Genomic DNA, 26,326 nt, shown 5'->3' on the forward strand with positions numbered 1-26,326 from the left:
AAAATAAAGTTCTATTTTTCACCTGCTTAAAAAGTCTAAAATTTAGAGTGCAAGACTATAGTACAGAAACCTCCTGCTGCCCCGTCTGCGGGCGGGCACAGAGACTTCGCTGCACAGGGCAGCAGTCATGCAGTTTATGGTGTCAGTAAAAACGTTTTGTTACAGTCTGGGAAGCCTGAGGACGAACAGAGATGAGGCAGCCAATGCACTAACACAAGCAAAGCCCAAATAAAAAGAGTACCAGATGCAAGGATGGAGAGGTGGTGGGCTGGCGCAGGAGCTGGAAATAAGTGCAAAAAAGAAAAAAGAGAGCAAATATTCCACGTCTGTAGCAGTAACGCATCAAAGGGAAACTTGTACCTCAGAATTAATGGCTCCTGAGCCACACTTTTTATTACCTACATCCATATAACCTTGCTAACACAAAGAGGACCATGTACTTATTACAGGGGGGGGAAAATGGCCTTTTCTTGTGGTGCTGAGAATCCTCATTTCCTTCCTGTCACCTGCCTCCTGAGCAGTGTCATTCACCTTACACACACAGCCAGCAGCCCCTGTGCCTTGCACATTTCATCTTGAAGTCCATGACTTTCTGTACAGAAGTGGTCCTGCCTGCACTGCAAAACCAAGTCCTGTTGTTTTCCCAAAGTATGAAATAGGATCTGTGGATGCAACCCAGGACTTTCACCACTTTCAGAAAGGATGTTTTGTTTAAAAAGAAATGGAACTGTTGACAAAGCTCTAGTTTCAGAAAATTTGAAAGAATTAGTGGGTGCACTGTGCAATCCTTATTCCTGTTCCTCAGCCAAGCATCTCAGCAGCCTGTTCAGTAAGCCTGGCCACAGCTATATGGTCTGGCTTGTCTACAAACAAGGATTCATAGCAAATATTTTGTGGGGGCACAGAAGAGGGAGGGAGGGAGGGAAGGAAGGAGGGAAGGAGAGAGACAAAACCTCATTCTCACTTAGCTCAAAGCCGGACAATTACGTAACAGAAGTGAAAATTCTTTGGGATTAGGAAACTCCACGTACATGTTCTGCAAAGGCATTAGGTGTTAAGATAGTTATGTTTAGACAACACGAACACCAGCTTTTATCCTCATCAGTACTTTGCACATTACATTTTTAAATAATAGTTTAAGCATTGGTTGTATTCACTGTAAACTGCTGTGTCTCAGCAAACCTTCCCTCCTCCACTATCCCTTCCCATGGAAGCAGCATGCCAAGACATTTGGGAAGGGGAGAGGAAGAGAGACTGACCTCTAGGATATATCACGAGGAGGGCACAGAGAGGCTGCTGCTGGGTGCAGAGTGAGAAATGAAGTCAAGAGACAGTGGCTGGAGAAAGGTCAAATCTATCTCTACAGCTCCAGCCTCAAGGGGAGCCAGAACAGGACAGAGCAGGAATGCAAGGAGCCATGGCTATGGAGATCTCTTGCACAGCAAGCAGCGCTGCTCCCAGAAACCACAGACCCCTTCCCTGCTCCCTGACTCCAGCCATCTCTCCACAAGCCTGCCCAACCCCCAGCTGCTTTTGCTGTAACACTCACTCCACGGTCAGCAGCTCCTCGCAGCGCATCCCCTTGTTCCCTGAGGATAGATCCCACACCAGGGATGGGAGGGAGGAAGGAAAAGGCCTCTCAGTTTGAAATTTTCTGCTGTGTACAACAAGCATGGCCACAGGATTAGCTCCTGTGACAGCTACTCCTTGTTTAAACTAAAGCATCAGTCTTGATAAAATCTATGAGCCCAATTACACCTGCTGCAAATAACTGGGTCACATGTCTCAGGTACATGAAAGAGGTTAAAACAGCAGTTAGCTTATTCTGACACACAGGGATTTAGCACTTTTCCCCCCTCCAGTTTAATCTTTATCAAGTGACATTGCATAAGAACAATACAGGGATGCATCAAAGGCAACACTTCCAAATACAGCATAGAAGAGAATCCCAAGAGTTCCCCACAGAGGTGAAAATTTCCTCAGATCAGACTCCAGCTGCACCTTACCGGCTGCAAACAGCAAGCTCCTGGTGCAAGTGACACAGATATCTGAAATCCTATAAAGTGGCCTGCTTCCTGTAGCAAACAGGCAAGAGTCAGCATTTAAGTAACCTTTTTCATGTTAACCCCTACTAAGATGAACTAGGTTTTAATATTTTTATTTTAGTGTATATTTTACATTAGAAAAGAGAATGTTAATAAAAAAGCTCCACATGCTCCTAACAATCAATTTTCTGATAAGTTCCCACCAGCATCAATACTAATATACAAATAAATTAATTTTGCTAGGTAATTTTCTGCCTGGCTTGGTGCAGGCTCTGCACAAGCAGTGCACCTGTATTCAAGTGCCTGTCCACATTGCCAACACGTGCCAGGGAGTGTGTCGTACATAATCTTTTTTCCTCATAATGTAGTGGTGTTTAGTCTCACTTTGATGAACGAGATCAATTTTTCTCAGCCATGCTACCCAGCAGGCACAAATAATCTTTATCAGGCTGCATGGCACTGTTATAACATGGATTCTTTCTTTCACTCTGCAAAAGCCCCAAGCCTTGATTAACAACTGTATGCTACTACTCCCTCATCACTCACTTTGGCAATACAACATCCTCCCCACAAAAACAAGTAAAGCAAAAATCTACATGGAAGACCTAAAATTCATCAAATGCAGAATCTGATTTCTCTCAAACTCAAGGCATATCCCCCAATGTTAACCCAGTCTGTCCCCTGCAATTCCTCTGTTTTCTTTTGTTTGTATAGCTGGATTTTGCACAGCTGATTTACAAGAAAAAGAGATGTCACATGTGATCATACTGAATCATGGCCACTGTGAGTACTGTCAGGCCAGACACAGCAGCAGCCACCCTTAACACCAGCCACTCTCCTCATGCAATGCCAATGCTGCAACGTCCTGGTTAAAGGAGCATCGGAAAATCTAGCCAAGATATTTTTTAACCTCCTTTAGTGACTAGGAGGATTTTTGGGTCAGAGGAAGGGAGAGGGGGGGAAAAGCCCATTAAATTTACAAGCAGATTAAGGAAAAACACTCCACTGCCAATTTATTTTTAAAAAGGGTTCTGTGTTATTCTAAGGTTTGTCTGTATAATTGTACAACCATTGAAAATTACATAAACTGTAATGATCTAACACTATTAACAGCCATTCAGAAAAAAACTCCCTCCTCTTCTGAAACCATCAAGGGCAGGAGGAAAATGGCCCAGGATATGCCAATCTGAGCTCTGGCCTCTAGCCTGGCAGAAACAGAAACAGAAAGATAAGAGAACAAACTGGACTAAGAGGTGGTGTTTGCATGTGTCTGACTTGCAAGGGGAGGGGTGGCTTTGTCCTTGGCCGTGTTCTCCCAGAGGCAGTGCCTGCTTATCCCAGTGAAGCTGACATCACTTCACTCGCTGCTCTCACCCCTGCATTGTCACTTCCTCCTCTCTTATGTGTCATGGAAGTCTTTCAGCAGGGTCCTCCGTCTCTGCTCTGCTATGTGCATTTGATTCTCTAAGTCCTGGTAAAAGAGAAGGTACAAACTGTTAGCATAAAATCTCTGAAGAAGACCTTATTTTCCTCAGGGAGACACTGAACTCCAGCTTGAGAAGCACCAACCATTGCACACTTCCTGCACACTCTGGATTACAAGACCCCAGATCTTTTTCCTTTTTATCTGAGCTCCCTCTGCAGTTACCTCTGCTCTGTCTAAAATGCTACACACTTAAGAAACCTGCTTTTCACCAGAAGGCTGCTTGCAGTCTCCTCCAGAGCTCCGTGGGGCTTGTTTCATTTTACAGGAATCCCCGAAGCCCTCCCTCTTCTCCCATAAGGCAGTGGGCACTCTGCTTCTACATCATCTGCTGGCTAAAGATGGTTTCTGGATCTAGTTTCTCAGAACCCTCACTTGACAGCCTTAGTGCTCATGCACTTAGAGCTGCTCCCAACAAACAAAATCTGGCCAACAGGCTCAAGCAAGCAGAACACTCACCCCTCTGTCATAGCTGTCTGCTCGCTCCACCTTCCATGAGAGATTTTCAATTTCAGCTTCCAGCTGGGCCTGCTGGTATTCAAACTGCAAAGAGCAAAATAAGAGACATCAACAAAAAACTAATTTAGTGGAGCAGTTTCATTACGCTTGAGGAGCAGACAAATGTGTTCTGCTGACAGCAGTGGTGGCAGAGCAGGTTTGTGTCTCCTCCTTATCCACCTTCACCTAGATAGGATCACCCCTTTCGGGCATTTCTTGTGTGAGCACTCCCCAACCTGCATCACTCAAAATTAACCCAGTCGGCCTAAAAACACTACACTTGACTAATATATCCTAATTCAACTTATTTTGACATAAACAGGTCACAAAATGCTCTTGTAAGTAGCACTGCAGGCAAAATGGAGTGACTGTTAACCACTGCTGGGAGCAGCAACTTGTTCCACTGGCACAGTCAGATCCAGAAAAGAACATCTATCCACAGCCTTAGAGAACACATGATGCCATGAAGAAAGATTCTATAACAGGTTTTACAGGACAGCTGAGTCAAAGGAAAACCTCTTCACTGAATTCAAGGTTATTTTTGTACTTTTTCAGCCCATGAGATACACCAAGCCAGCAAGGAACTTATAGCAGGAATAAAAAGCAAAGCTTTTTTATTATTATTTTATTTTTATTATTTATTTTTATTATTTTCCTATTATTTTCCTGATCCAAGGAAAAGCTCTCCTCCAGCAGCTCTTCACAGGAAATATGACCCACAGCATTGTGATAAATCTTACCAAGAAATAAAAGCACACTTCCAGCCTCAAAACATTCTGGATAAATGGCTTGTTAGTGAAAGTGCAGTGAAGTCCCCTGGGAAAATAATGTAATGTATAAGAGGACAGAGCTGCTGGTCAACTTGAAGTGAGGAAGAAAGGTGCAAACCCACCTATTTATCCTGTCCTTACATCAAACTCAGGACTAATATTTCAGACACTGCCCAGCTCTGGAATTCAGCCCAGCATGCTGCCAGCTATATCCCAAAAAGTCATCAGCAAAAAAAGAGCAGAGCATCTTACCAACTTCTTTCTGGGACCAGACTCCATGTAGTAGGCATATGGATATGTGTACTGCAGGGTGTAACGACACTGTCCAAGAGTGGGAGGAAGAGAGAGAGAAAAGGACAAGAGTCTCAGTCTTGGAAGTCAGCACAGTCACATTTATGTGATCACTACAGGCTAAGAAGCTACCTCCTGACAACTGAACACTTCCTGGTAGAATTTCCTATACCTTCCTTGGAAGAACTTGTGCAGGTCTGTGTATTGTGGAGTATGACTTCACAGAGGTCACTTCTAGATGATTTTTGGTTAGTTCACGTCCTAGACCAGAAGTACTGTCCCACATAACCACAACTCTTAAATTCCTTTCCTTACTTGATGTTATGAATTTAGCATTCTGGCATATAGTCTCTTCTCTGTGCTAAACAAGACACAATTACCCACCTTTGCAAGTAGTTTTGCAGCATTCTGTAGGTATTGCCAATCTATCCATGTTCCCAAGTTGTTCATAACTCTTTCTTGGATTTTCTCCTGGATTCGTTGGTATGTCTGTGCCTCCAGCTGTAGGCTTTTATTGTGATTCTCCCACTGGAAGGGGTGAGGAGAGAGGGAAAAGAAAAAAACGGCATGAGAACAGAGTACTACTGCTGTAAAAGCACAAGCACTAGCAAGCAGAAATTGGAGTGAGGCAGGAGTCCAGCAAGGCAAGACATGCTGTGGGAAAGAATGGCAAGGCAGCACCTTCAGTAACAAGTGGTGGAGGCTGTACACAACAGACTGACAGTAGCAAGAGCAGGGGCAAACCCAGCTCCTCCAAGTGGGAATGCTCTCTGGTCACACAGTGACCTTGTGTCTAACAAGGGGGAAAGTCGTGGTGATTCCTCTACTTAAAGGATCTCTATAGGAAGGCCAAGAGTTTAAATTAACATTTGACATGGGCTGAGTGAACTCCAATATCCACGTGTACATTTTAAACATGGCTATTTCCCAAAGCCTGTTGGACTGGAGAGACAGGAATGAAGACATTTATTTTATGACAGGACTTGGCTCATGCTGTGAAGCACAAACTCATGTTAATGGGGAAACTGAACACAGCAGTATTTAACCTCTACCACATTCTCTTCTAGAGATGCTGCTGTAGAGTTGCTCTGCACGGCCAGGTGCATGGAACCTGCTGTGTGGACAGAGATGCTGATAGCAACTTTTAAAAATGTGATTACATGAAATTTTAGTAAACCCTTGCTATAGCAAATGGAGCTTTGAATATGGTAGAATTTATTTAGTTTTTATCTGTATAAAGACATACTGCAGAGAAAGGGAGATCCCAAGTCCTGAAAAAAAATTATTGGAGCAGTATCTATCTACTGCAGTAGCACTCAGCCTGCAGGTACATGGTACAGTGGCACACAAGTAATACTGATTTTCTCTAGCACAAGAGAATACGGGAGTGAATACAATTTGCTTTGGGTATGACATCACTGGTTTGGATGGGACTTTCAGGGCAGGATTTTGAGTGAAAAACAACAGGGCCTGAAAATTCTGCACAGATTCTCTTTGGGCAGTTTCTTGCATGGAGATTGCTGGCAATGACCTTTGCACCAGGCAGGGAGCATTAAAAGGCTACAGCAGCTCTGGCCAAGGAGATGTCTCCTACCCTCTCAAAATAGAACAAGTACTTCTTAAGGGCCTCCCTGGCCTGTGCTTGCTGACTCTGGTTTACAATATCAGGATTCTCTTTGTACCGACTGCATTCGTAGTACTCGCTGCCGTGAGTCTTCCAGTCTCCCAGACACATCCAGCAGAAGTCTGCAGAAAACAGCAAAAAACCCACTGTGATGCACAGAAAAAAACCTCTGCGAAAGAAAAGCTTCAGGAGATAGAGCCCATCTGTTTTCAGACATTTCTGCTAAGCCAAGAAACACACACGTTTTGTATCATCTTGCAAAACAGAACTCAACAGTGAGCCAAAAATACCAGCCTGTCTTGAAGATTTTAATTGCACAGCCTCTCATTTAACTATGGAAAATAAACCTTGAAGTTCTGCATCCTGTACACCAAAACCACTGGGCAGAACTGCACTTCACCCTGCACATACTGTCTTTAACTTTGGGTTAAAGAGGCTGCCAGTCTCTTTTGTGAGTTGCACCCTCCCCACCATGGGCACACTGCCCCATACAAACCTCTCTCTGAATAAAACACAAACAACCAGATCCTAAAATGAGCTAAGTAATGCAAAAGAAAGTCTGCCTTTAGTTCTCTCCAGGAGGGAACAGCCCAGGCAATGTCAGATGTCAGTGGTTTATGATACTTCGAGTTAGAAGCTGCTGAAATAGGAAGAAGGCAGAGTAAAGACAGCAATAGTAAAAATAGCAAAACATGACAATTTTCTGATTTTGGAGTGAGGCTGTGAGTGATCTGATGTGAAGGAAAAAAGATGGAGATTAAGTTGCTACAATAAGAATCCCTTCTGTGTTACTTATGATAACGAGACTGAAATCTGTAATTCCTGAGTTCATCAACCTTCTCAAGTGCTAAGTCACCATGGTATCTTGGCACTTGCCTGCTCCCCCTTGTCACAGAGCTCCATCAAAGCACATCCAGTGCTGCTGAGAACCCCAAAGTGAAGAAAATGAGAGAGGACAGTCATCTTTAATCACCTTCCCAATAAGGTGCTGGTATTACAATAGTTTCTAGTGGTACACTTAACTCAGAGGGCTGAATACAGCTATCTCACTCCAAGGCAACAGAAATTAATTCTGCCATGAAAAGGTAAGTGCAAGAACATGTCATTTTGAAGGGCCACAGAAAGGGTCAGAGACACTTAGGCTGCTAATTGCACAGGAGTAGACTGAGAAGTTCGACACCTGCTGCTACATATAACAGTTCACAGCTCCTGCAGTTTCACCTGGATTGAAGCTCATTATTTCCATCACTAAGCAGAAGGACTTAAACTGATCTGAGCAAATGGCTATGTTTGACAATATTTTCAGCTGATTACAAATACAATTACATGGAAAGATCTCCTGTGATATGGATTCCACTGTTAATATTTTGGAGACTTCTCTATCCAATAGACATGTCAGGGGCAGAAGCCAAACCAGCACTGAATCAGAACACAGCTGAGATCACAGCCAGTGGGGAAAAAAAGCTATCACACAGAAATCTGTAATTAATATCCTGTTCAGCTTTTACTAGGGGGAAAATATTTCAGCCTGTGTTCACAATTTATCTTAAAATCATAAAAAAAAAGTGAAGGGATCATCACCACTTACAAACATTGCAGAGAAAACAGCTTCCAAGCCCAACTTACCATGCTTGCATTTGGAACATTGCTGAAAAAGAAGAGACGAGAAGCATTTGGTTAGCAGAAAGTGTGGGAAAAAAATTCCACTTAGAACAAGGGAGGTTTGACGTGTTCAGGGAATTACTCACCATGTGATTGCAGCCTCCATTCTTTTCAATACAGATATTGCACTTGGGACACTGAGGAAACAGACACAATTGTTAGATCCAACTCTAACAGCCTTCTGAAGAATGACAGCACTTGTGTCATTATTTCTCTCTGCCTTTTTTTCTTAAAAATATGCATTCATGTATGAGAAATATTCTCATATGAGAATATTAGCATTTATATCCTGCTTCCCACCAGTTCCTGACAGCTCCATTTAAAAGACAGCAGAAAGGCAAAATCAGGAAGCTACACTGCAGCACTGGACTGTTTGCTCAAGAGAACAAATTTACTGTTGTTACTCCTTGTAAAACTGAAGGTCTTCCTGCGTTACCACTCTGCATTTACTCAGGCACAGAGACACAATTAGTTCATGTATGACAGTGTATCACACCTACTTTGACTACAGATAATTGTCATTATATTCTGCCTTCAGCAGCCACTAACAAATGATGTCTCAGCTACCTGCAGAAAATTTGCCTAACCACAAGAGATGCACACACCCTCACTCTACAGATACCCAGGTGTCCAGACACATTTTTTGAGCTGCATAGGTAAAAAGGAGGAAGTGAGTTTTGCTACTTTGTATAAATTTTCATGTCAGGCAAAATGTGTTCCAGGACAGTGCTCAATAAAATGGAGTCTTATTTCTATAAACAAGCATGGCAGGAACAATACCATCACATGCTGACATCTTCTCCAGAGAAGGAAGGGAACTTGAGATCCCTGGTCCATCTAAATACCTCCTTTCCTAACATAACTGCAGCTAATCACTACTGTCACAATTGCCACTGGGCATGGTAGCACAAATGTAGCCAAGAACTGTTTTGAAGTGAGGCCACAAAATTCCAAAAAGACATTAAGACTTCAAATCTTGGAATAGTACTGACTTTGCACTTATGACACCCTCTTCTTGCATTTTAAATACACCTCCACTGATCATTTCATTGTAGCCACAATTCTTTTGCCTGTGGGAGGACAGTGCACCTGGCAGTCAAAGACATTCACACCAGGTCTGGAATAAGGACCACCAGGTCCTTACTGCAGGAGGGCAGCTGAGCTTCCTACACAAAGCATTCCCAAAGCATTCAGCTGAGTTCTATCACTGCCATAGGGACAAAATTAGTTCACATATGACAGTAGCTTCTGACAGAAGCTTCTTGACAGTCCCTAGGGAGCTGTGAGAATTTGCAGTCTGTGAAAAAGAAGAACACAATGCTACGTGTGCACAGAATTATATCCTGCTTTCCAGGCAGGGCTAGAGGACAAGAAATAACATGCAGGTGCCTGTCCTTACATCTTTAGTGTGAGCACTGATGTAGTTGGCTGTTTCAGAGTCATCTGCACACTTGGTAAGCCATTTCCGAATGGTAGCGCAGTCTGTGGGCGCATGGTACATCTGCCGACACTTAAAGCTTAATAGTGGGGAGAAAAAAAGAAAAAGACATATCAATTTCTACAGAAATGACTCAAGGATTGAGGTTTTCCTGACCAAAATCTGGAGGCCCCAGTAAGGGATGGAAATGCTCTTGTGTATTAGTAGAGTGTGAAGACCAAGACTAAACTCCAATTCCCCCTTCTTGTGTAAAAGCCAGAGTCGGATGAAAGTGGATTCAGGCCTGAGAAATCACATGTCTGAGGGCTGATGTGTCCCTTCCTAGAGCCTACCTATGTATCTTCTATGCTGTCTATCTACATGACAGCAGAGTTCTGGGGTAGACCAGTCACTTATAAGTAGCTTGACTCCAGTGGCAGGTATCAGGCATCTGTATTAGCATGACTTGACAACCCCAGGTGAATAAGGGCCATTTGCATGGAGATACCAGAAAGCTGAGTCTCTCTGACTCTAAGGGAGTCAAATGTTTTTAATAAACTTAAACACTCAATAGCAGCAGAAAGCAAGGAGCACTCCATGTTTACTACCAGAATCTGTATCAAACAGAGTGTAGGAAAATAACATAGCCTAACCTAGCCAAAATGTGAGAATGGTAGATTTGTAACCCGTTAGTTACTCAAGCTCTGTGTCCTCTGCTGTCAGAACACCCAAGTTCCCAGGAGTTTAAGAAACAAGAGGATGTCTGACCACCTGCAGAAGTTAGATCACAAGTGTCCAATTACTCAGGCTAGCTCAAGTTACAAACAACTCTAGCATTTCAGATACTTCCACACACCAAAACTATTGGCAAGCAAAAGGATTGACTCTGAGGACAGCACACACTTTCCCTGTAATCTGTAAGCTTCTCTGTTTCTTACCAGAAGACCTCATTGCAACGATTGCACTGCACTCGCCGGGCTTTTGGCTCTTGTACCTGTATGACCATAGGGCAATCTGCACCAGGACACAGCTGCAGCTGGTAATGGCTCTGTGGACACAACAAGGGAGTAAGATCAGCACTGGGTGCAGGAGACCATTATCTGTTCAACTTTAACCATTCCTATCCTCAAAAACATACAAGGCAGTTATTTTGTATTATAAAAGAGTGGAAAGTGTCACCAGGTCTTGGCTATCAGAGCAGACCCTGCATCTCCTAACATGGAAGAGGTTTGTTAGTTACTTTCAGCTTCTCTAGGGGGAATTCAAATGCACAGTTACAGGCTAAGTCAGCACAACAAACAAAACCCCACAAAGACACTAAACAATTTTACTCCTTTTGAGCTCTTTCCCCATCTTCTCCTTATTTCCCAGAAGCTATTCAGCTGCTCTCCTGTGCTGGCCATTTCTTCCCAAAGGGTCTCTTATTGAGGTGAAACCATGCTTTTATACTGCTTTGCTGCTTTTTTAGTATTCCCTGTCTGTTCCCACTTATCAGAATACTCCTGCATATTTAACCTTAACAACTGCTGCTTTAATTTCAAGAAAGCTCACATAAAATGTAATTGAGCAAGCCAATTTGGCTGGGCTAACCTAAGCTGAGGGACCTATTTTTCTGAACCTAAAAATATTTATGTATGAACAAGAAGGACTTAAATAATCAGATTGAAGTTTTGAAATTCTCAGCTGCAACACTGAGGATTTTGAAGCACCAGCCAAGGAGTTAGTGGATGACCTTACAGCAGAATTTACTCTGGCAACCTGCTAGAGCATTTTGTCAGTGAGGCTGTCTTACAGAAGCAGCCACATCATGCCTATTGAGGAAATTTTGCTGCAGCTACTGCAGTTCTAATCAAAAATGCAAGACATTTCAAACAAAATTTCTGCAAGTCATTGGTGACTTGACCCACGGTATTTTAAAACTGAAAAAATCTACTACCTCCACATAGTCCCTGAAGAGGTAGCGCCTGTATTTGTCTTTCAGCTCTTCACTAGGCAGCAATGGAAACACAAAGTCTTCTGGTGTCCGGAGTAGGCAGTCCTGAGCCATGCAGGACACCCCTGAGAAGAGAAACCAACATCTCAGAACAGTGCAACTTATACTAAGGGGTGAATGCACAGAGAGTATTGAACACAGTTTCCTTGGAGCCATCTGTTGTTGTGGCAAGAGGGATACAACTGTGAAACAAATCTGGGCTCCTGAAAAGCTGAATCCCAACTGTCTTCACCAAAAGATGACAGGGCACATGTGTATCCAGGACCAGTGAGTGCTTCAACCAGCATTAACAAGGTCAGATACTTAAATTAGAAAATTACAAGTTACTGCCATGCCAACATGAAAGACAGGCTGGGAAAAGCCCAAAGCAACTCTGGCAACTACTGGCTTCTCCCCAGCACAAAGGGAACAGATGCTTGCATCCACAAGCACTCCAGGGGCATTGCAACAGTCCATCATCACAGATGCAAATTCTATTCAACAGATTTGCAGTTTCTAACTTGTTACAATCTTGCTCTTGACTCATCAGCATGGCCAGTGGGGCAAATACAGACCCAGCACCACATCCACCTTGAACTCACCAACTCCAACACCATCCTTGACGAGCACTGTACAGTGCTGCTCCCAGCAGCTGCGACAGAACTGGTGCTGACAAGCCAGGGAGAGCAAGTTCTCCTTCCGGACAAACTGCATGCACACTGCGCAGTGGTGGGAGGAATGTACCATTGCCTGGGAGAGAAACAAATCAAAGTGAAAGCGTCCCAGACCTCCTAGAGCATTTTCAGCTCATCCACAGACACCTGCCCCACCCTCACTGTGACAGTGGTCTCCACAGAGGTCCAGGCCAGAGCAGGTTCATAAGCAGCTGGTGTGTTAAGGTGCTGCACTGCCCCAAACAGTCAGTCCTTCCCAAGAACCTCTAATCCCACAGTGCACAAGTTAACAGTTGCTGAAGAGTTTCTGCTTCTCCTCTGTTGCTACCCAGAACTCACCTTTACTTTTCTGGTTCTTACTCTCACCTTGGTTGAAATATGTCATTGTGTTAGTCCTTGCCTGGATTTACTAATATTCTTTGTTAGCTGGGCCAGACTATCTCCACAGGCTCTGGAGAGCAGCTGTCACTGCAAACAGACTTAGCACTGCCCTTGTACCAGACAGTAATTCTGGGTAATGGGAGACGCAATTGTAGAGTGTTTATACAGAGAGGAAAGGGAATTCACAAACTATCACCTCCCATCTCTTATCTTCTGCCTATGCTACATTTGGCAAAATAGGCATCGTCCCTTCAGCTGAAAAGGATTAAGAGGGCTTGTTTCAAATCAGGCATAACTGCTATTGCTTCACCAAACCACTGAAAGTAGTCTGGTTTCCCCCTATGTAGTGCAAAGCTGATCCCCAGACAACAGATCTAGCCTGCAACACATCTCCACTCACCCCTGGGACCTGCAGAACTAGGTCTAGCTCGGCATCATCAAAACCAAGGCTCTACAAAGCTGTCAGCTGCAGTTTATGTTCCAGTTTTTCCTTTCACAGACAAGTCATATAATCACTTTGCAACCACTTTGCTACTCGTGGAGAAGCTGGTGTGAGCCTGCCATCAGTTTCCACACCGATCTCTGCCTGCCAGAGATGCAGAGCAGCAGCCCCGTGATATGCAGCCACATGACTGACAGAACTTGATTTATGGCATGGCCACATGAAAGAGGAAGCAATGCAAATCTGTTCTAAGTGGCTTCAGTTACAGACCAGAACAAGATTCACTGAGTCTGTAATTGCACTGATTGCCTGGATCAGCTGCTCAGCCTGAAGAGCACACGTGCCACCTCAAACCCTCACAAGCTGCCTCTCTGAGCTCACCACTGCAGTTTCACACTATGGGGTCAGTCCCTCTACAGACACTCACTATGAGCATCTGTCCCCAGAATCATTCTGCATTACAAGCTGAAGCACAGAACACCTTGCTCTAGCACACACAAACTGTAATGAATTGCCTAGAAAATCAAGTTTAAATTAACCTTTTAACCATAGTATCTTTCTTCCTAAAATAAAATCACCATTTCTAGGACACTGGAGAAATTATTAATGGCTCAAAACAACTAAAGTGTGTGTTTGGGTGTGGCCACTGCTCCACATCCCACCCACTGGGGCCTGGAGCCTCTGGTCCAGGCCTAAAGTGGACCAAGCCACTGGAACACTGAAAGCCACACCTGTGGCAAGGGATCAGAACAGAAAAAAGGCTGTAATTACAGTATGCAGCCTTGATGAGTCCCACTGCCTTGGATCTTACAGCAGCTAAGATTGACTGGATCCAAGGTGGTTACCATTACCTCTCTCTCTTTTTCTTTTTTCTTTCTTTCTTTCTTTTTCTTCTCCTAACTTCCTTTTCTTGAAACCTGGATGGATTAGAGTTTGCTAAGTCAGTGCCTTGCCTTACTTTAATTGGATCTTGCTTTAATATTTGCCAAGTCCTTTATGGTCCAAAGTTTGTACGTAAAAGTTTGCTATTTAACCTCCTGAGAAGTTTGTTGTCTTCCCCTGCACTCTGCCCAGGGGTAGCAAAGTAGCTAAATCCCTTTCAAGCACTTGAGAGCGCTCAGGGTGTGACAATTTTTCAGGTGAAGTGAGCAGGGTGTCCTTGAGAGTGGTGAGGAGCTACTTTCTACTGGGACAACACAGTGCTGGACAAAGGAGAACTGTCATTTAGTCGAAGCTGAATTTTCCAACAGAGACATCATGGTAACCTGGGAAAAGCACAATCTCAACTGCTACCTTCAGCTAGACTTGCTAAAAGATTATAAAACTTGTCCAGCTTTGAATGGACAGAACTGGGCTGAAGAAAATTAGCAATGTCTGCCTGGCCTTGTGGAAAAAATACAGTATTTAACAAAAAAGAAGAAAAATTGGTAAGGGAAAATCCATAGTCTGCACACTTTTGGGAGCTGCTTTAATAGTTGTTCAAAGAGATAAGCACAGAGCTAAGCAATGAGATAAGGTGGTGAATGGGTCTTTGAATTGGCTAAAATACTGCAGATGACCTTGGAGGCAGAACACAGTGCCCAGCAGAAAACACATAATGAGCTAAATGCTGAAAAGATACTAACAGAAAACTTGCACGTTTGACTAAACAAATCTCTTGTAAGAGAAAGAGAATTACATTTGCAGATTGCCTGCTTGAAGGGGAAGGATTTGGAGAATGAGATGGGGCTTTCCAGACTCACTAAAGAGGTGGACCTTACTGATGATGATGTCACCTGCCTTTATCCTTGGGAGGAGCTTGATACAGCAAAGCCAGAACCCCAACCTCTCCCTAAACTCTGCCCATAAAGACTGACGCTGCTTATGAGAGGGAGTGTGAGGAGGCAGCACCCACTGCAACAACTAAACAAATGCCCTATTCTGCAAGTGAGCTGGCTCAGCTGCAAGAAAAATACAGCAGGCAAGCAAAGGAAACCAAAACAGTATGTATGGAGAATTTCACTGATGGTTTGGGGCGGACAGCATAAAGCTGTTGGAGGACAAAACACAAGGACCCTGGGGTCCCAGAGTGTCCTTCACAGCGCATAATGACAGAGAGCCCTGGTCTCTGACTCAAAGGACAGCCTATTGGGCAGGAGGTTTAAACCCCCTGGAGAGGGGAGAACCCATCCCTATCCCCACTCCAGCATAGGGTAATCTCATTGAGAGTGTGCAATAGACTGCTTGCCTCCAACTGATACACGAGAGGGGTCTTGCAACCTTTCAGTCTTCTCCCATGCTGTTGTTTGCTGAGCCAGAGAGAATAAACTCCCTGATTAAAGGACTACCTGACTCATTGAAGCTTTAGGCAACTCAATTGCTTAGAGCTGCTCATGGGGATGGACTCTAGGCAGGACCTGGTCTTAACATGGGGACAGTTGGTAACCTATGGCAGGTAGGATTTGTTGCAAATGAAGACTCAGACTGCTGTACAAAGGGCAAAGCTCAGGGATCCCATGGGTAGCCACAGATGCCCGTGGCAGAGAACACAAAATTAACACCAGATGGAGAGTTCTTTCTTTTGAAAACCAGTCCACGAGGGACTGGGTTTTCTGTTTTCTCTCCTCTTACAGGTATTTCATGAGAAGATGATTGGCCATGAGCAGATGGAAGTGGCAACAGGACTGAAGAGTTACACTGTTCTTCACTGCATCAATTATTTGCATGCATTTTGTCTCAGTAGTTTTGTCATGTTTATATTTGTAATGTTTTTTGTCTCAGTTTTGCAGTATGTATAGAAGTTTGCATCAAGCATTGTTTTGAGTTGCCACATTGGGCGAAAAAGATTCCTATACCACTTCCTAACTCCTCAGAGCAGAATATAAAGTTACTGTAAATTAAAGCTGGGAAAGTGTTTGGTCCAAACCCAGGACCCTGACTGAAATGATGTGCCGGTTGTCTTCACCTTGCCTGCCAAGGAGGTTGGAATGGCCCATTGCAGGGGGAATACTCAAGCAACAGCTGATACAAGACTTGGATAAATCTTGAAATACATGGGACTAATTTGCAGGTAATTATCAATTTAGAATTTTTTTTTTCTGGACTTTAGGCAGATTACTTGAGCCCATGAAGCTTACACTTCTGTCAGTTTAGCTTTTGCACTATCTGCTAGTTATAAGAGAGCTCAGATGCCAAATCAAGCTTTTAACATCTCTCCCCCACAACCCAGATGCAGTATTTTATCACTCAAAATCTGACACATGGCAATGTGTTCCTAGGGTAATTCTGCATTGTACCAAGACACCCACCATGAATGAAACCTATAAACATGCAACAGGAAGTTTCTATTTAAAGGGGAGGGGGGAAGTATCTGAAGATCTGTGTAGCCCTGGCTACAAAAAACAAGTTGTTGGTTCAAATATCAGCACTGACTGACTCAGCAGCAACACAACTCACTGGGAGATTTGGCTTAAGCATCCCTGAGCTGAGCAGTGCAAATAGATAAAAAGGTAAAAAAAGCTAAAAGAAAAGATAAAATTTTAAAAATCTGTTCCAGACACAGACAAGCTCTGTTCACTCTGTGCTGCCAGAACTTCCTTTCAGTCACTTTTTACAGAGAACAGAATTGAAAGAGGCAGCCAAGCCCATGCACTCTGCTCCTTCCATCATCTGCCATCACTCATGCCAAAAAATGATCCTAATTTTCTTGAAGAAAGTAATTCTTGAACACTACCTGCAAGCCAACAGCAAAGCTGCTACTAAAATATAAGAGACCTCTTGAATGCATTCTCATTTCAGAAGTAAATCCAGCAATGAATCAGTGTGTAAGACCTGAGTTTGTAAAGGGTTAACGTTGGACAGAGTATGCTGTTACTAATGCAATCCCCGGGATGGGGGTCAGATGTGTCTGCCAAGGGAACAGACCGGATAGTTTGCATACTTACATGTTTGGATGAGATGGGCTGAACTCGTGCTTCTACTAGCAATTGGGCAGCATTAGACTTGTGCCTGAAAAGGCAATTGAAGAATGATCAAATCAAGTTCTGAATACATTTTACATTGTTAAATTGATCCTTCTTGCCTGAATAAACAGTTGTCTCTGTGCAAATAGTAGGGTAGGTTTCAACAAGGAAAGTGGAAATATCTCCTGTGTGAGGCTCCTTCATATATAGAGCTGAGCTCCCATCAACAAAACTTAATGAGAGTTTATTTGGAACCAGAAATACTACTTCTCCTGGTAATGGATTAACATTTCCCTTATACATCTTGATGAATGTTTTTCTACAACTATCTCCCTCCCCTGAAAATTATTTTTAAGCTAAGATTTTCCATCCACACTCCTAGACTAGTCCTAAGCCACTGTCCACAATAACACACACCCCTGAGGCTCCAGACTGTCTCCTATTCCTGTGTAAAATTAAGCTGTCTCTGTTAAGTCTCACTTAAACTCCAGACTATTTTCTATTTAAGCAATTACTCTACCACCCTTTAGGCATATGAAGCTGTCTATCAGCAGCCATGGAATTATGCAACACATTTTGCTGTTTGTGATTTCCTTTGCAGATGAATGTTTGTATCTCACTGAATTCAGAAACAGCAGCATCACTGTTGTGGCCCTGCTGCAAGTCCTCCCTCCTCACCAACACTTAGTTGTACTAGTGAGCTTTCTTTTGAGAATGTCATTTTGTATCAAGAGAGCAGTTGGATAACTAGATGGCTGGAGAACAATTTGCAAATTCATCATTTTAGAAGTAAACCCTTCCCCAAATTTCCTCATGTTTAAGTCTCATCAGTTAACCTGCATGATCACCCTGAGCTGCTATGCAGGAATCTCACCCTCCTTGAACCCCAGAGAAAAGCTTTCACAGGACACAGGGTAACCAAGGAGGCAACAGCATCCATACACAGGATGCATTTTCCATACGTTCTCTGGATGAAGTTGCTGGCTACTGAGCCAAAAATGTCTGGGTACAATGAGTCAAGCTGATACGCTCTCTATTTTCAGACAATGTTCAGTTCTCAGCCAGTATTTTGTGGAGGGGCTGCCAGCCAGCAGCGCCTCCCAATGCACTTCTCGCATATGTTTGGGCCGAGTCCGAACCCTCTTTCTGAAATCAGTTGGAAGGCTTTGTTACAGTGACACTGACCAAACAAGGGAGCTGCAGTGCTCAGTTCTCTCACATTATCTTCTCCTGGTCTCCAAGTGCTGGCCAGCTTGGAAAAAAACATCACTTAATGTCAACAAAAACTTCAGTGTGAATGTACAACCGAAGACTACATCAGTATAGGGTCAGTACTCCTTTATGATTTATGGCTCCTATGTTCAAAGCAGAATATATTATCTTTATGTGTATTAAATAAATACAGATGCAGCACTCTCAATCTGTTACCTCAAAATTTAAGATAAATCTATCTAGAGGGTTCCTAGCATAACAATAATTTCTAAACTGAAAGACATTTATCACTACTACCCTCTCCCTGTTTAAAAATTTCTTACAGGCAGTGCAGTCTCAACAGATCAGTTTTTAGTTTCAGTTTATCAGATTAGTTTTCCTCTGCTCCCTAAAATGGACTGTATGTCCTGCTTCCGGGTCCAAAGACACTTGCCAGAAAATACACCTATGGAGCATCCTGAGCATTTTTGCAAAGCCAGGGGGGAAAGCACTAAGCAAAGACAAGATAAGACTATTTACACTTACCTTTCCAAAATCTCTGAGATTTGCCAGTGGAAACTAACTAATACTAGCTTTGCAACAGCATGTGATACCTAGGTGGAAAATAAAAGAAAAAAAAAGGTCAAACTTCGCACATTTTGAAGCCACACTCTGCTTAGGAGTACGATTTTCATATCAAAATTGTACAAACTCAGTAAAATATCCCAGTGATAAACAATGCACATTAAATTGCTAGACATGATACTCAGAGCCAGTACATCTGCAATACAAAAGCTGGAATGAAGTAGGGGTGTACCAAAAACTAACTCATGTACTTTGTTACACTAGCACAGAGAGGAAGGAATCAAGAATGCACTGGATTAATTTAACGGCTCATAGAAGCCCCACATCCAGTCCTGACTGTCACCACCACTCTGGAGGGCCAGACTAGACTGCCATCGGGTCCTCACCAAAAATGCAAAGTAGGAACTCCAGGGCAGACAGATACCACTTACTGAGGTGGAGAAGAAGCAACAGGCTGCAAATACAGGCAAACTGTGACAGCAAAGGGTATGAGGAAAATACAAAACATTTTGCCAGTCCTTCACTGTAGAGAAGAAAGTTATACACCGGCGTGGAGAGGAAGACAGAAAACTACTGTGACAGGGTCTGTTTCCATGCAGAGCTGCTTGCATTACGTGGACTCTTGGCAAGCACTAGCACAATCCATCCTAGCCTGAGCACCATCAGAGTACTGCAACATGACATTTAAAGTCATGCTACAAGGGTACAAGCAAACAAGTTCTCCTTCATTTTATGTATTAGTTTATTTCAGAAGAAAACAGACTTCTCTGCTTGCACAAAAAGACTCCTGCCCACCAAGACAACAGACATCTGCTGAGCTGATAGACCTTCACCCTGCTTCTCAATCCTTTCAGGTCCTAAAGTTCAAACAAAGCAGGTGTCCTCCAAACAACAGACCTTTTCCAGGGGAATTCAGAGGGCTGGCAATGCCTGTCTCCCACTGCTATTTGTGCTAGGAAGCATGTGGGCAAGTTTGGTGTCTGTACATTCTGCATTCAAACCTCCTCTGACACTAAAGGGCTCTGCCTCCCGCACTCCAAGACGAGCTATCACCAAGGCATCTCTCTACTTTGCTCACAGAAAACAACTCCTTCTGTTCTAGCTATAGGAAGAGTTGTTTGGGTTTTTTTTTTCTCCTAGAGAAGCTGTCAGTCCAAATCACTAGCTGAAATGCCATAGGCCTTCTTTAATGCTGCTACAGGTGAATCACAGGATGTGATGCAGTACAGACAGCACACCAACACAATCCTGGAAGGAAAAACAAGCAATGATCACTCCTACAAAAACAGTCAGGCTCTCCACACCTAGAAGCAGCATATTCATTACTCTTCTAAGTCAACCTTGCTGAAAAGGTACAGTTTCACAACATAACTGACCTATTGCTGCCACATGATACTGCCCTGGTCCTGCACTGACATTTTTCAGTGCTGCATGGTTGTGTCAGAGAATTAAACCAGGGCAATACCAACACGCAAAGCAGATGTGGTGTTTAACTGACTCTTACCCACCTCTATATTCTGATGTGCCCACTTGGCTGGCCACTAAGAAATCCCACTAATAAAACAGCAATTTTCAATATACAAATAACCCTTTTTCTAGGAGAACCAAAGCATTAGTTCATGCTGTGCAAGATCTGGCATGTTACCTTCCTCAACTTTATCAGCAATGTGATATGACCCTCTGAAAACAAAGGCTTCCAGGCAGCACTGCCCTCCCTCCCAGCACAGAAGCCTGTGATTAGATGAAGCGTGGCACACAGGGCTGCTGCTGCCAACACACAGTCTGCATGGATGAAGTGACACTGCCAGCCTGGGATGGGTTGTTATGTTAAGCCCCCAGCCTGGCAGACCCAGACAGACACCTCTGACTTGTTTGTACAAGGAAAACATCTGCATTTGAGTCTGTAAAACAAACAAGCATCAGGAATGTGGTCTCTACAAGACTGGCTTCCTACAAATGCAAACCACGTGCTAATGAATCATTCTTTAGCAGTAATGAAACTATTTCTCAGTAGCAGTAAGGAAGAACTGACAGAAGAAAACAAACCCCTGGACTTAAACGGGAAACTAATTTGTAACATAGGAAAATGAGTATTTTTCAGTTGGATTTTCAGAGCCTGAGGTATAGCATTTGTAGCAGCATCACGATTCTATGGAGTTACTTGTTCCCTGAGGAGGAGTCAAGTACATCCAAGACTGAAGATGTACAAAGAGAAAGGCAAATACCAGCAGACATTTCTGAAATCAAACTCTCCTAACACAATCAAATGCTTTTGAGCCAAACTTCATGTCAGGCAAAGTGTGGAATTAATGCTCCAGAAGGATGCCAGACTAACCGATCTAGAAGAGTAACAGTTTCTTGTGACTATTCCTATTTAACTCCAACTACAAGTGTCAACTGGATCAGCTGTAGTGCTAATTTCAGTATTTTCATCATAAAAGCACAGAAGAATATAAAGCACACAAGAACATAACAATTATAAATTTTCAATTCATAAAGCCTGATCCATGACATTAGATCACTTTCATAAAAGCTCTGAAGCAGAAAAGTTTTTGATACTACCTGATCGGAGCGCAAGTGATCTTGTGAAACAGAATTTCCGGAGTCAGTCAGTTGCAGCAACATAAGCACAGTCTCCTTGGCACAGAAGTACCACTTCTTACAGATTAAAGATAGGTAACAAACTGTAAGAAAGAGGGATGGGAGAGGAGCAAGCAACTGATGACGCTGGGGCTGTGCCTGCTGAGTGGAGTCTCACCACATGCTATGTCCTGCTAACCAACAGCAAGGCTGGGAATTCAGAAGACAAATGTAAATACCATCAGGGGCCAACACTACTGAGGAGATTCCAGAAAACAAATGTGAGAAGAAAAACAAATGTTTAACAAAAGCCTACTTCTATTGATTAGCAGTGCTCCCCAGCCTCTCTTCAATGATTGTACACCCACAATGACTGAATGACTGTACCAAGTCAGACAGTTTTTCCACAGTAACATCCCAGAAAAGTTAAAATATTTCTTTGTAAGCAGGAGCAAAACCATGCTGAACACAGAAAAATACCAAAAATTGCCATCAGAAGTTTGGTCCATGTTTACATAATACATTATCTTGCACTACCGAAGAAGCAATGTACAGAAGATGATACTGCTGGCACACTGTCCAATGAAGCATTTCCTGGACAGTGAGAAGTTTCACCCAATGAAGTACCTCAAACTTATAAAACACTTCAGAAAAAGCACTGATTCAGTCTCGTACCAGTCACTGGGTGCTACAAGATCTCAGGAACAGTAATGCTTTGTCTCAAACACAAAACACATTTAAAAAAACTTATGCCTCTGATAAACTGTCTGCTTTGTTTAAACTTTCCTATTCTCATTTTAGAATCCCAAGAACCAAAAAAGGCAGTAACACACCCCATTTGGCGTCTTGCTGGCAGCAACTTCCTTCAGTGAAATACTTCTACAGACTCCAGTGCAAAGGGGAATGCATATTCTGTATGTTGCACTATTTCAGTATTTGCCTGCAACCCATCAATTATGCCAGTGCTTCTACATAGCCTGATTTCTCCAGAACTCCTCTATCTGGGATTAAATTTATTAAAATTTAGAAGCTGAAAGCAATAGTCATGCTAACTTTTTTCTTTTCCTCATTCTCATTTCTCCACAACCAACTTAAAACTTTAATATCAAAGATCAACTCAGTCCAAATCTGAACCCAGAAAATTTCTGACTGAAGACCTGACTTCCTTCTCCATGATGTGGCAGCAAAGCTGAACAGACAGAATCTCATCCAACCTGCCATTAACGACTTTATTTTAAAACAGGAACTTTATCACCTCCAAAGCCTCTTCCAAACCTCCAGTTCAACTCTGATTTACAGAGTGCTTCTGATTGCCAGAAATGGGCACCAAATGTTGACCAGTGCACTGGAAAAGGGGCACAGCACAGAGCAAGGGTGCCAAGAGGAAGCTGCTCTGCATAAGGAAAAGACTCCACAGGAGTTGTAAAAAAAGTCTGAAGATTTTACACAGTGCTGAACAAAATCAGATGTTTTGAAAGTGGAACAAAATAGTAATGCCACTCCATCAAACACAAATCTATCCATTTTCTGGAAGAGTGCACAGTATTTTTTTTTCCACTTCCATCTCCATTTACCTCCTAGGTACTTTAGTCTCTAAGATAAACAAAATTCTTGCACTTCTGAAGTGTGAAAGAGAGTCTGGCACTCTTTAGGACAAAACAGTATCAAAAGAATTTGCAAAGAATCCCTGCAGGTACCTTGCTGTGTTCAGAGGGCTCAAAACAATTGTCTCAACTTGCTTCCTTAGATAAGCCAAGGTGTTTGGAGAGCTGATGTTTCATCTCTTTACAGAAGAAAATATTTTCAACCATGCCTCCTTGACAATTGCTAATTCAGACAAAAATGTTTCCTAAAAGTTAAAACACACCATCTTTTGTAGAGATTATATTCTACGGAAATTGCTCAAGCATATTTATATGGCATGCATATCTCATGAGTTCATTTCACTTTTCTCAAAAGGAAGGCCTACTTTTTTGGAGGTGCATTTCAATCCTCACTTTTGCAGAGGTATGGTATCAGGAATTTAAAACAACAATCATCACATGATTCTCAAAGAGATTCAATTCAGAATGAGTTGGAGATTATAGGGTCTGGTTGGAGCTGACATCTTGCACCAAGCTGACAATTCCTGTTAGATCAGAATTGCACTGAAATGTCTGCCCAAGAAGAACACAAATCTGGCATAAAGAAATGTAGCTTCCATTTCTGTTATTTTCCCTAATCAAAGGTTTTTATACAAATAGATTTAAGCAGATAGGATTAATCTTGAGAAACATTTGTTTTAATCCACAAATAGTTTTTGTTAGTTCTACAATGAAAGGATGAACTTCAAAAGATACTAGTTTGTGTATTGCATCCAAACCTCTAAAAACACACTAAAATTCTTTACAACAGGAAAGGCACGCAGACCAAAAGCCTCTGAAATTGTTTCTGTTGGTGAGAAATTATGGCAAAATAGAGACTGAGCTGAGCTGGCAATAGAGCAACACCTTAGAAAGAAACCATCATTTGTATTGAGTAATTTCACTGAAGAAAAAATCCCTTCACACATGCTTTACTTCAGTTTGCTGAGTTAAGGAAAGTGACCCACAAATGGAAAAAAAAATCATTTTATACTTGTTTTTCTTGTGGAAAGTAGATCTGACTCCCTCCATGCCCCATTGGAAAAATTATGTGGCTGTCCTGTTTTTACTGGAGGGCTTCTCATAAAACTGCAGAAGTATCAAAAATTAAGAAAGGGCAACCCAAGGCTTTTTTTTGGACCACACTTTGTCCTTTGATCTACCTCTTATAAGCAGACTTCCAATATGTAATCCTAGTTGAAAACTCAGGAGGTTGCAGGGGCTTGAGATATGATTCACATCACCTGCTGTAAACACCCCAAATGTTCAAAGTCTTGTAGCAAAATCTTTCATATCTGTTACAGGTTTCTGAGCATAAGAAGATTGTTTTCAAAACCGAACTAAAATTAATTTCATCTAACAGGAAAACCAGACAGTCTTACAACAAAATCATATATATTGCATTTCTTCTTTTTTTTTTTTAAATTTACTTGACTGAACACAAGAAAAAAAGTGAGAAAAAAGCCCTCCACCTTTAGGTTTCACACAGAGGATTGGTTATGATTTGTCTGATATTTCAGGCCTTCTCCTGATTACAGACTGCAGGCTGCAGCAGGCAAGAAATGCCACTTAAGAGACTGTAGCTGTACTCTCAATACCATGGAAAGGTTTTGACAAACAGCACTACGTAAACTCTGCTTCATCACAGGGTTTTAATCTGTACCCCATCACTCACCTTCTGGGATGCAGAGACCTGGTGGCAGTCTGCAAGATTAGAAGCATATTTAGGAGGCAGACTGCAGTTTGGGAATGACAAACACTGCTGGTGTCACACCAGGGTTGTGAAACTGTCAGTGCATAACCTAGTTGGCCTCATACTGAAGAAAAGGGGATCTGGGGTTAAATTCTAGCTCTTTCCCCACATTTACACATCGCTTTAATCCATCCGCTCTCCTACACAAGGACAGCAACAATTTCAGCTGCAGCTGCCAACAAACAGGATCAGTAGGACTCAGCTAGGAAATCTCAACATACGTATTTCTCAAGCTGTTAGGCTATTCTTCCTGAGGAAATTCAGAAATAAATATTAAAAGAACAGAAACATTTAAGCAAGCTGGTATGCCAGAAGGCATTATTACAAAACAGCTATGAGATCCCTTCTTTGAGAGATTTAGAGCGAAAGAAATGCAGCAAGAAAGCTGTAAAACAGAACACGGATATAAGATTGACATGAGATTCCCCAGCTGTCCTCCCTGCAGTTATTTTTTCCAAAGCAACACAGTGTGATAACACCAGCGCCCAGCACTTGTGCTTGCTCCCTGAATGCCGCCAACACCCAGCAACACACCCCACTGCATAGCCCCTGCTGAGGTGCTTTTCCTGCAAAACACAGGAGGAGTGGACAATTCCTTCTGGTTGACAGAGAGGATGATTCAGAAGATGCACAGGGAAGAAGCAAAGGTCTCGTAATAACCTGAAACCACACAATTGTGACCAGTGGCTCAGAACACTGGGCAGCCAACCCAGACTGGGAGCGCTGGTGTGCACAGAGCCACAGTGGAGCAGGGCTTAGGTAACCTTGTAATGAGTAATACCTGCTCAGTCCCAAATAAGACAGTCCTTCACTCAACAATCCCAGCTCTAAGGGTGTTTTACTTTTGTTATACAAAGATGAAGAGGAGGAACATCTGCTCTGCACAGTATTTCACAATGCACAACACAGCTTGTTTCTGCTGCACCATCCTTAATAGGCACAGTACAAATTTGGCAAAGTGTTCAACTGCTTCATGCTGCTCCTGTGATCATGATGTCCAGCTTTAAGCTCGCAACATGAAACAGTTACTGAGAGATTGTTTTGGCATTTTTCTTGACTTGTGTCTTGCCTCTACCTCCCACCAAGATCACACTCATCAACAGCTGCAAACAGATTTCTTTGCTCACTGCAGTCATATTGGCTGTAAGATACACTTAAGGTGTGAATCACAAAGAAATGTGTGGGCTATAATCACTTTCCACATTTGCAGCTCATTTTTCCAGTCAAGTTGAGAATTTCAGCAGTCCTGGGCAAAAAGTAACAAAATTGTTTTCTCTCCTCAGATGACTCCAGGAAGGTGTCACAAGGTTGTAAAGTTTGGGTGCTCCCGCCAGCTCTCTTATTCTGCTGACCAGAAGTCTACAAAAACTTAATACATTTTCACAAAACAAAAAT

The 26,326-nt window shown here is 42.7% G+C and overlaps 1 protein-coding gene across 4 annotated transcripts in view; it reads right to left on the bottom strand.

Moving 5' to 3' along the window:
- Nucleotides 1–3,032: 3,032 nt before the first annotated feature.
- ARIH2 (ariadne RBR E3 ubiquitin protein ligase 2) overlaps nucleotides 3,033–26,326 on the bottom strand; it is a 33,353-nt gene continuing 10,059 nt past the window's right edge. For all 4 annotated transcript variants that reach the window (XM_014251633.2, XM_005522032.3, XM_088062072.1 and 1 more), the window contains 13 exons: nucleotides 18,938–19,005; nucleotides 17,183–17,246; nucleotides 12,365–12,512; nucleotides 11,727–11,848; nucleotides 10,729–10,838; nucleotides 9,773–9,890; nucleotides 8,460–8,510; nucleotides 8,338–8,359; nucleotides 6,682–6,833; nucleotides 5,472–5,615; nucleotides 5,049–5,117; nucleotides 3,988–4,071; nucleotides 3,033–3,516 (listed from right to left, as the gene is read on the bottom strand). In XM_014251633.2, coding sequence (XP_014107108.1) covers nucleotides 3,445–3,516; nucleotides 3,988–4,071; nucleotides 5,049–5,117; nucleotides 5,472–5,615; nucleotides 6,682–6,833; nucleotides 8,338–8,359; nucleotides 8,460–8,510; nucleotides 9,773–9,890; nucleotides 10,729–10,838; nucleotides 11,727–11,848; nucleotides 12,365–12,512; nucleotides 17,183–17,246; nucleotides 18,938–19,005 — 1,224 coding nt within the window. In that variant the 3' untranslated portion in view covers nucleotides 3,033–3,444. The remainder of the gene's footprint in view (nucleotides 3,517–3,987; nucleotides 4,072–5,048; nucleotides 5,118–5,471; nucleotides 5,616–6,681; nucleotides 6,834–8,337; nucleotides 8,360–8,459; nucleotides 8,511–9,772; nucleotides 9,891–10,728; nucleotides 10,839–11,726; nucleotides 11,849–12,364; nucleotides 12,513–17,182; nucleotides 17,247–18,937; nucleotides 19,006–26,326) is intronic.

This window comes from Pseudopodoces humilis, chromosome 13 (genome assembly GCF_049639895.1).
Source record: "Pseudopodoces humilis isolate 2021_Gansu_Grassland_sample_001 chromosome 13, ASM4963989v1, whole genome shotgun sequence".
Classification (NCBI taxonomy): Eukaryota; Metazoa; Chordata; class Aves; order Passeriformes; family Paridae; genus Pseudopodoces; species Pseudopodoces humilis.